The 10,632-nt window shown below is 34.4% G+C and overlaps 1 protein-coding gene and 1 long non-coding RNA gene across 2 annotated transcripts in view; one reads left to right on the top strand and one right to left on the bottom strand.

Moving 5' to 3' along the window:
• The first annotated feature begins 1,584 nt into the window (after positions 1–1,584).
• LOC109056964 (eukaryotic translation initiation factor 3 subunit H-A) overlaps positions 1,585–10,632 on the top strand; it is a 57,114-nt gene continuing 48,066 nt past the window's right edge. Inside the window, exon 1 of the mRNA XM_019074160.2 lies at positions 1,585–1,738. Coding sequence (XP_018929705.2) covers positions 1,658–1,738 — 81 coding nt within the window. The 5' untranslated portion in view covers positions 1,585–1,657. The remainder of the gene's footprint in view (positions 1,739–10,632) is intronic.
• LOC122140044 lies at positions 1,638–2,265 on the bottom strand. The gene is made up of 2 exons (XR_006156767.1): positions 2,018–2,265; positions 1,638–1,865 (listed from the first exon to the last, which is right to left on the bottom strand). It is a non-coding gene; the product is annotated as an uncharacterized LOC122140044 (long non-coding RNA).

The raw sequence follows: 10,632 nt of genomic DNA, 5'->3' as shown, positions 1-10,632 counted from the left end.
AAAAAAAAAGTTTCATTCATCCAATTAAAAAAATTTAGGGTAATGATTCACATCTATATTTTTTAACTTGAGCCAATGAAAAATAACTTGCTCTTAGGGCATTTTTTTCCCATTGGTTCAAATTTAAAAAATATAGATGTGAATCATTACCCCCAAATTTTTTTAATTGGATGGATGAAGCATTTTTTTCAGTGTAATCCAATGCAGCATTGGAGGAAAAACATGACATCATCAAATCAATGGACACTAATAACAAATTTGCAGTTAAAATTGGCAACAAGCACACAGATTTCCTCCCCCAGAGTCGTGGTGTGAGACAGGGCTGTAGCTTAAGCCCTACACTATTCAATATCTACATCAATGAACTGGCAAGAGCCCTAGAACAGTCCCCAGCACCCGGTCTTACCCTACTAGACACTGAAGTTACATGTCTTCTGTTTGAGGATGATCTAGTGCTGCTGTCACCCACAAAAGAGGGTCTACAGCAGCACCTGGACCTCCTGCACACCTTTTGTCAGACATTGGCCTTGTCAGTTAACCTTAAAAAGACTAAAATTATGCTATTCCAAAAAAGAGCCAGTCACGAAAACCAACATCACAGTTTCAAATTAAACAACATGTCCTTAGAACACACTAAAAATTACACATACCTCGGAATAAACATCAGTAACACATGATGATGCTGCTAAAAAGAACATTATTTTGTGTGTTTGGTGTAATGAAATCTCTGGATTTGAGACTTTAGTCTTTGCAACTTTACAGATCTTCTTTATTCACCAAGAGCTTGTAACACTCCAAAGAGAAAGGAAAAATTGAAATCGCATCATATGACTCCTTTAAATTCCATGCGCACCTAAAAAGCAGTCATACGGAGACCCTCCACCATAAAGCCTTAAACTAAAGATACCTTTTTACCATGGCAATAAAGCTACTTGAATCTATCTATCTATCTATCTATCTATCTATCTATCTATCTATCTATCTATAATCTGAAAAAAAAAGTTTAATTAGGCATACTTTGCACTGCACTAACCAGAGCACCTTTCAGTTTTTAAAAACATTCTCCTATCCACTTTAATTTGCTGGTTATAATTAATCCATCTGCAGACTTCCTCAGAAGTGTGCACACTGTGGTCCTATCAATACTGTATCCCACAATGCAATGCTCTTCTCATTTTTATTGGTCATTTCGTACCCCAGAAAGGTTTATAAAGTCACAAGGCTTGACACCAATATAACATACTACTGTTTCAATCGTTTATCTTCTTCTTCTTCTTTCAATTTTTCTTTGGCGGTTGGCAACTAACTTCAGTCGTTTATTGTTGCGTAATGTGCATTTATTTACATGCTAATGGAAAACAGTACTGCTCAGAACGCAGTACAGTAGCCTAGTACTACTACATTTTAAAACACAGCCATTGCGCTGTTTGTGGCTAGTTCACTTCTAGTGTGAGCTGCTACGTTATCATGTGCTTAATATCACAATGCAGTATATCTGCTTTTAATTTTAAGACGAAATGGTGAGAATCAGTATTTACAATTTTCTAAACAGCGACTCTTATTTTGCCAATGTAAAAGTCTTCTCACCGGAAGTGGTCGGATCGTTCCGGAAAAGCCTCCTCACACGTGCTTTGGCCTTTTCCTTCTTCATCTGACCATGGCTAGCCACAAAGAAGTAGCTGTTTCGGGTTCCAGTCCACTGGATTCGCCGGTGAAACAGATCCAGATCGACGGGCTGGTGAGTGATAATGTTGAAGCGTGAGGCGGCTGTTCGGCAGAGACTCTGTGTTGTGTTCGGCTGGAGGTTGGTAGAGGAGCTCAGCTTTCACCGTTCACTGTCTCAGGAAGCGCATACTGTAGAAACACTAGATTTTTGAGGTATTAGTTTTGTAGAAATGTACCATGGTACTACCAGGACTTTGAACATGCTTCTCCCAGAAAGTGTAAAGTCACTGTCATCACTGTAACGTTACCATGGTAGCTATTTTGAGAGATGCTAATGCTAACGTAGACTAACCGTGTTCTGTACAGACGACGTTTTAGCGCCGATCGCTGAATAAATACTTCTAGGTCGTACATAAACTATATATCGGTGTCATCCTTATTTCTCCCTCTTTCACCCCCGATCAAGATAGAGACCCACCCGCGTTTTTGACAGGAATAAAGTTGGCTTGACGTTCGAGATTCGCAAATCTAGGGACCGTCTCTAAAGTTTAGAGAAACACCGGTTAACTGTTCATCCAGGTGTCAACTATAATGCACACCTTTTATATTTTTTGATAATTGTTTAAATAAACTGTAAATCATATGGAAAACAATTGCTACTATTCATTACCGAATGGACTTAAACACAAATTTGAACAGCATTTGAACAGAATGACTCACTTTCATAAAACATACTGTGAAGTGTTCATCTAGGTGTCAACTATAATGCACACCGTTCATATTTTTCATTACAGAATGGGCTCAAATGTAAAATATGCCATAATTTGTTTTACATATGATTTACAGTTTATTTTAATAATTATGAAAAATATGAAAGGTGTGCATTATGGTTGACACCTGGATGAACAGTTAACAGTTGTTTTCATGACTGTTAGTCATTCTCCTTGCATGCTATTGACGTTAGAGAAGTGTATAGTAGTTTCGCATGGAACTTTAGAGACAACTAGTACATTTCTATTACATTTATGTTTCTCAGAGTACTACACCCTTTATGAAATGAATATTATGTTATCACAAATTGTTAGATATATATCCTTTTGTTGAATAAATGTTTTAAAATGGGCATTTTTTTAACGTTGATTGCGGGCGAAGATGAGCAGTCAGCACCGACGCTGTTTACCCATCATCCTGTGTGCAGTGATGATGTTTATATTCATAAATAGTCAATTAATTTGAATATTTTACATTTTAAATTGTCTTTCTTTAACAAATTAAACATAATCTGAAATTTAATTGATTGTGGTGTTATTAAAAAAATCTAATTTTCATGAAAAAAGTAACGTTACGTTGTCTGTCCACGTTAAAACGCACGTTACACACACAATGTAAATAGTGCACACAGAAAATGAACAAGTTAATGTCTAGTTATGGTATTTTTTAAAATCAGTTTAGTGTCAAATGTAAATAATTGTAAACACATGCATCCTGATAATCTTTTAATCAGTGCAAACTGTTTGCCCTTCTTGTCTTCAGAAATATATGGAAATGTTATTCACTAACATCTCACATGGTTCATGCTTAACTCACATGCCATGATTAATATCATGACACAATCATGCCCAACTCGCATGGTCCTTTATTAAAGCAGATATTAACTTACATTTTAACCAAAAAAATATATACTTATCTTTCATATTCATTTAAATAATGTTTTTTCAGTTAAAATAAATAAACCGTTCACAGTTGATCAGTTAAATGTCCATTTTTGTCGATAAAATCCAGTTATGCGTGCTGTACGGAACACCATTATAAGCCTGTACAGAACACCGTTAGCCCTTATAATTTTCCGTACACTGGTGGAGGAGGTACTTTTCCCCACTTTCCTCAAAAACTATTGGTCCTAAAGACATCAATCAAAGTGTGTACTGTATAATAATAGGTATTCAACCAGAGAATGATCGCACAAACATGCTTGTCTGTCTTTCATCAGCAAAAAATTTACAGAACATGGTTTGTCTACGTTACTGAAGTTACTGTGGTACCCGTTCTTAAGTTAAGGTACAGTGTTTTTTTTGTCAGTATACCGTTATACCACCATAACGGGGACTGCACAATTAATCGAATTTCTAATCGCGATTACAATTACGTAATCGTTCAAAGTGGCAATTAATCGTTCAATGTCATTTAGTATGCTTAAGATGCATTTTTTTGTCTTTTTACATGTTATCTTAAGGGTTTTTCCCATTTTTTTTTTTTTAAATTTTAGTTTTAGTGTAACATTATAATACCATTCATATTTTTACTTTTTTGTAATTTCAAGAAGAAACCAATCTGATGTATAATTAACATTTAGGCTTAATACTATAGAAAAGTACTAAAAGTTTTTCAGTTAGTGTTTTCAGCTTGTTTATTTTCATATAAAAATACAGCATGCAGTTGCATCAAACAATGGTATAAACATCATTCAATGTAAATTGTGATAATCGTAATTAATAATCTCAATTACAGTTACAAGGTAATAATTGACAATTATGATTTTAGACATAATTGTGCAACCCTAACCACCATGGTGTTCTTAGAAGTATTTTAAAGTGCGCGGAATGTCATTACCATGTAGGGCTGCACAATTAATCGCATGCGCGTCTCGTCAGTAAAGCTGGCTCTGTGATTAGTAGCAAACGTCCATCACCTGCTTTCAGATGGAGTGGCACTTACTACACAGAGATAATGCATGCAACTTTGTATTTATCCATTTATTTGTATTTATTTTATTGTAGTACAATTGTAGTGTAATGATGTTCTAGGAAGGACTTTTATTTTTAAGGGATAGTTCACTCAAAAATGGTCATTTACTCGCCCTCATGTTGTTCCAAACCTGTATGAATTCTATTCTGCTGAACATAAAAAAAGATACTTTGCAGCATATTGATAACCGACCAGTTTCTGTTTCCCTTTGGTTTTCCATAGTATTCCGTAGAATTTGTTTTCATATGACAGTCAGTGGCTGCTATCAACTGTTTGGTTACCAACATTCTGCAAAATATTGAAAATTAACATGGTCCGAGACCTTCACCAGCATAGTACTTCATTTATTGATTTCTGGCTCGCTTTGTCCATCTGGCTGAAATATATGAATATGAATAGCTCAAGTGTTCTTGTGCACCGTGTATGACTTCTGAATGTTAATGCAAGAGTTTCAGAGCTAGCCAAAACGAACATTTCTCAAAATTGCTGTTCTTTTCTTTAAGCCTAAACCGTTTTCATGGAAAAGTTGCTTATTGCACTTTGACAACTTTTCGTTCTCTTTAGTTGCAGTGGCTGTTTTCTCAGTTGTTTTTTCTTTAGGGATGCCACTGCTGCCCTCGTTTTTCATTTCACTTTAGGTGCCGTACATTATTTTCCTGGAATAGTTTTTCGAAATCATTAGCCTGCATTCCCTTATATGGACCAGTGATTCCCGTCAGATAAAGACTGAAGTTTGAGCACACAGTTTGTAGTTTGGCATTTGGTCTAAACCCTCCAATCATCATCACCGTAATGCATGCGGACGGTCTGCTGTTTATCTCCTGGTGCGCAGTAGAACTGAAGTGTTTGCTTAATTAAAGAGCTTGTCTAAGTTTGAGGCTGATGTAGTGCTGATGTGTCCTGCGCTGCATTATATATCACTACCAAGAGAGGGCGAAGTTGTCACAAGGAAAAACATCCTGTCATTCTCTGGTGCAGTTACTGCATTTTGGACGTAGATTGACCTTGATAGGACAGTCCCTTGCATCTCTCCATTATTTTCGTCCATCCTACGTTTAAATACCTGTCATAGTATTTTCTTCTGTGAGCACAAAAGGAGATATTAGGTATTAGGCGCTTTTGTATATAATAAGTCTGGGTGATTTACATAAGGCTACATCAGAAAGCTGCATGTTACTTTATTTCAGATTTTCTTAAAACATAAATTAGCTTTGTAAGAGGAACAAACTGAAAATATGATTCAGATTGCTTTTTTACAATCATGTATTTCTCTCAACTGGAGTTCTCAAATCTCATTTGCACTTGTTAAATTAAAAACAGCGACTTCAGATGCATTATTGACTCCCTGTGCTATCGGCTCTCGCTGCTACATGATTGTTTGAAGTTTCAAAACTGCAGATGAGATTATCTGTGAGTAATATCAGTAAAATTAAAATTTTTGAAGAATTGTAGTCAGTTAATTTTTTTCCCCATTTTTTTCCAGTCGTTAACATTTCACATTTATCTAACTAATAAAAAGAAAATTAAAAGTTAAATCGTATATATTTTTTAATAAGCAAAAAGAAATTATTTCATTTAAACAAAAAAAATCGTACTTATGTACAGTACAGGTCAAAAGTTTGGAAACATTACTATTTTTAATGTTTTTGAAAGAAGTCTCTTCTGCTCATCAAGCCTGCATTTATTTGATCAAAAATACAGAAAAAACAGTAATATTGTGAAATATTATTACAACTTAAAATAATAGTTTTCTATTTGAATATACTTTTAAAAAAATAATTTATTCCTGTGATGCAAAGCTGAATTTTCAGCATCATTACTCCAGGCTTCAGTGTCACATGTAAGATCCAGTCTATCACATGATCATTTAGAAATCATTCTAATATTCAGATTTATTATGAGTGTTGGAAACAGTTCTGCTGTCTAATATATTTGATGAATAAAAGGTTAAAAAGAACTGCATTTATTCAAAAAAAAAAAAAAATTATAATAATATATATTCTATTCATATATTTTCTTTACTTTCACTTTTTATCAATTTAACACATCCTTGTTGAATAAAAGTATTGATATTTTATTTAAAAAAAGAAAGAAAAAAAAAATTACTGACCCCAAATTACTGACCAGTAGTGTATATTGTTATGACAAAATATTTATATTTTAAAAACATAGCTTCTTTTTTTTTTTTTTTACTTTTTATTCATCAAAGTATCCTAAAAAAGTATCACATGTTCTGAAAAAATATTAAGCAGCAGAACTGTTTCCAACTTTGATAATGAATCATCATATTAGAATGATTTCTAAAGGATCATGTGATAATGATCCTAAAAATTCAGCTTTGCATCACAGAAATAAATGGTAATTTAAAGTATAATAAATTTAAAAACAATTATTTTTAATTGTAATAAGATATCACAATATTACATTTTTTTTTTCTGTATTTTTGATCAAATAAATGCAAGCTTGATGAGCAGAAGAAACTTCTTTCAAAAACATTAAAAATAGTAATGTTTCCAAACTTTTGGTCTGTACTGTATATATATGTGTATATGAATGTGTGTGTGTGTATATATATATCTATATATATATATATAGATATATATATATATATATATATATATATATTATATATATTATATATATATATATATATATATATACATATACATATACATACATACATACATACATACATACATACATACACACACACACTATATATAAATAAAATATATAGGATTTCTTCTTTTTAGCTTAAATTTATTTATTTTGTTAAAATTAACAACAAAAATTACAGTAATTTTTTGAGGTTATTTCTATAGTATTTTATATATATTTAGGTCATTATTTAACATCTCACATTATCTTAGCCAGTTCTCTTATTAAAAGTGAACTTTCTGGCCTTATTTTGAGCTTTTGAGTGCAGCTTTCTCCTCCAGCATTGCAAATCTGAAGTACGAGCTCATTTGTTCGTGTGGCGTGAAATTGTTCAATTTCGACGTTGTCAAAGGCGGTTCGTTTTGAGAGGCGTTTCTGCGTGCGGTTGTTAGAGATCTTGTTTCGTCATTGTTTTATGAAGATGGATCATAGGCCTGGTCGTAGCAGAACGACAGTCATCAGGTTATGGCTGCGCGTCCTTGCTCGTCTAACTGACAGGGACAGACGTTAACGTCAGCGTGATCCGCGGGGAACGTGTTAGCGCGTTACCTGATTGCCTCGAGCTTGTGGATTGCATCACCCCTCAGCTGAGGCAAGTTTGAAAGCAAGAAAGCCCACGAACACTCGCAATACGCCGCAGAGAGAATGCTAGTCATTGCAAAACGAAAGCGTCTTATCAAAAATAGAACTGGCAAGTGTGCAATTCTCCCGAGTTCAGGGGGGATCATTAGATGGAGTGTTGAGGCTGTGTTGTGCTGCTTTGATGGGGCTGTGTAGTCTGCGCCGCTGGAACGCATGCCGCATGCTCTCATTAAGTATTCTGTTACTGTCACCCAGCTGATGGAGAAGGAGAACAGGGGGGTGTGGAGCACCACTTTGAATCTGTGGTAAAAAGCCATCCCCCTGAGTTCCCTCGCCCCTCCGGCCCGCGCTGACGGATCATCTGATGGATGTGGTTCAGGGGAAGTCAGCGGCGGATATGAGATGATTGTGGCATCGATGTTGCTCTTTGATGGTTGTCATAAGATGCTTTTGCATAAAGTGGACTAGAGCTTTTAGAATGTGTCAAAATATAACAGCTAGCTCCGCCTCAAATGACTTTCCTTTCAGCTGATGTCATCAAGGCCGCACAGACTAATGGTAAATGTTTACTAATAGCTGTTTTGCCTTTGTTTTAGGCTTCATTTAAAAAACATGAAAAAAACACTTTTTCCTAGTTCCATTGATATTAACAGACTTTTAACTTTTTTTGCTTGACAAAGCTGTTAGCGACAATAGATTTAATATGTAGTTAATATTTAATTTATTAATATCTTAAGTAGGTTAAAATAATTAATTAATGATATTGCAGTGTTAATTCTATATTTAAACAAGATACTCAGAAATTTGCTATTTAATTTTTAATTGGTAGTATTTTTTATTTTTATTTTATTTAAATGAACTTTTAATGGATATTGTATGTTAAAATAATCTGATAATACATTAGAGATATTTAGGAACTTTTGCATAACCATTATCTGTAATAGAACAGTTAATTTTAACGGGATTATTTTTTTAATAATTTTTTTTTTTAAACAATGCAATCCTTTTAATGCAAATTGAATAGTTAAATATATAAATTAGAGATACTTGGGAACTTTAGCATAACTTAGTGGCAATTGTTTAGTATTTAGTAATTTTATTGTTTTGTCTTTTTTTTTTTTTTTTTTTTTTTACTCTGTTTTTTTGTAAAAAAGTTTAGTTAGTCATTAATTAATCATTGCAAGAAGGTGCACCATTCAGTTTGTTTTCACGCTGAAGAGCCTCTGAGATGTTATTCACATCATATTCTCTCGTAAATGTGAATGAGTGTAAATGTCAACATCATTTGTGTCTAAACCTCTGTAGTATGTCACGCAGAACATCTGCACTTGTTGCATCAATATAGAATTTAGACTTATCCTAAAATATGATTTTTTTTCTGATATAATTTTATTTTTAACTCCGATATCTAGTAATATGAAGCTGTTTTTGCACTGCTGCCAAACTTAATTTAATGGAAAATAAAAAAAATATATTTTGATTTGTGTCCAAGTTGCATAAAAAAAGAAAATAAGATGGATGCATTTAATTAGATATGAATTATAATTTAATTTACTATATACTATACTATGTTGTCTAAAATGTATATATTAAGTTAAATTAATAATTTCATAAGGTACAAGTTGATTTCAAAATGCACCTACATTTTTTGCATTTTGTTTTTTCCGGTTGAATAAAAGACTATTTCTCTCTATATATTTCATCATTGAGGATTTCTTCAAAAAAAGTCTAAAAATCTCGTCTCTTCTCGTTCTCATGAACCCAGTCTCATGTCTCGTCTCGTCTTGTGGGATAAGTGTCTCGTCACACCCCTAATATATATATATATTCTCACATAATGTGTCATTTTTTTTTGATCAATTTTTGTTTCATTACTGGAGTAAAATCTCAAATGACTATGAATTAGAATTTTTTTCATTTTGAAATGGAATTCATTCATGTGTGTTCGTAACCGTAAACTGATTAAAAAAATGCGGCATTGACAACAAAGGTTGGTGTCGAATTGCAAGAAATAAACGGCACAAAAAAAATGAACATCAGCGAGGAGTGGAGCGTTGTAAAACAGCATGTTTGGTCGTTTAATCAGCCGTTAATTGCTTGGAATCAAATGAGCGATGATTCAAACCCTAAGATTGGAACAACGGGAAATTGGATGCTGCTGTTTCCTGTTCTTTTATGTGTTACAACTGCTCCGGCAATTAGTGGCATTCGTATTCCGCCACATCTCGCTGTCGTATTGAGCGTTTCACCGCGCTTTTGTTTGCGTAGCGCTGCCGTCTTTGCCGCTGGCTTTGTGTTGTTTTGCCGCGCGGTGCCTACTGTATTGCCCAACCAAGCACAGCTCAATTCATTTGAGGAAGCAGGTGTGTGACTTCCCTCCTGGATGATTTAGGGGAACGGGGTTTTTCACAATTCTTCCAGCACGACGCCTCGACTCGAAATGATCAGATTGGCAGGGCTCAGCTCCGAGAGTATTGACTTAACCGCTTTTATTTTCCCTCTGACCTTAAAGCCTGTTACAAACCCTCAAAGAGGCAACAATAAGCTTTGGAAAACAACATATAGAGCCTCTAGCTCATGTGGAAATGAGGTGCCATGGACGCCCACCATATGTCTGACCACCATCTGTGTGGAGTTTTTAAAGCCAGACAAAGGTTGTAATTTTGTTTACAGGGAGTCCATCCATAATTAATTCAACACGCCACCGTGAAATGCTTCATATATCTTAACAGCTGGGATGTGGCGAGGGCTGTCAGGTCATTTGGGCTTGACATGTTACTCGCACCCAGAGAATTGTGTGTAATATTGCCTCTAGCACACTGTTTTATGAATGTTGTGGTAAATGATGGCAGATTTGTTCCATGTGGCTCCAGGCTACAGGAGGGGAGCGATGGGAATCGTAAGGTGTTTAATGATTCCGATTCCACTTAATGATTTCGGTGCCTTTGCGATTCCTTTAATGACTCTTCATGCAAAAAAATA

This window comes from Cyprinus carpio, chromosome B16 (genome assembly GCF_018340385.1).
Source record: "Cyprinus carpio isolate SPL01 chromosome B16, ASM1834038v1, whole genome shotgun sequence".
Lineage (NCBI taxonomy): Eukaryota > Metazoa > Chordata > Actinopteri > Cypriniformes > Cyprinidae > Cyprinus > Cyprinus carpio.
The sequence above is the reverse complement of the archived record's forward strand: the minus strand, read 5'-3'. Positions and strand labels throughout refer to the sequence as shown.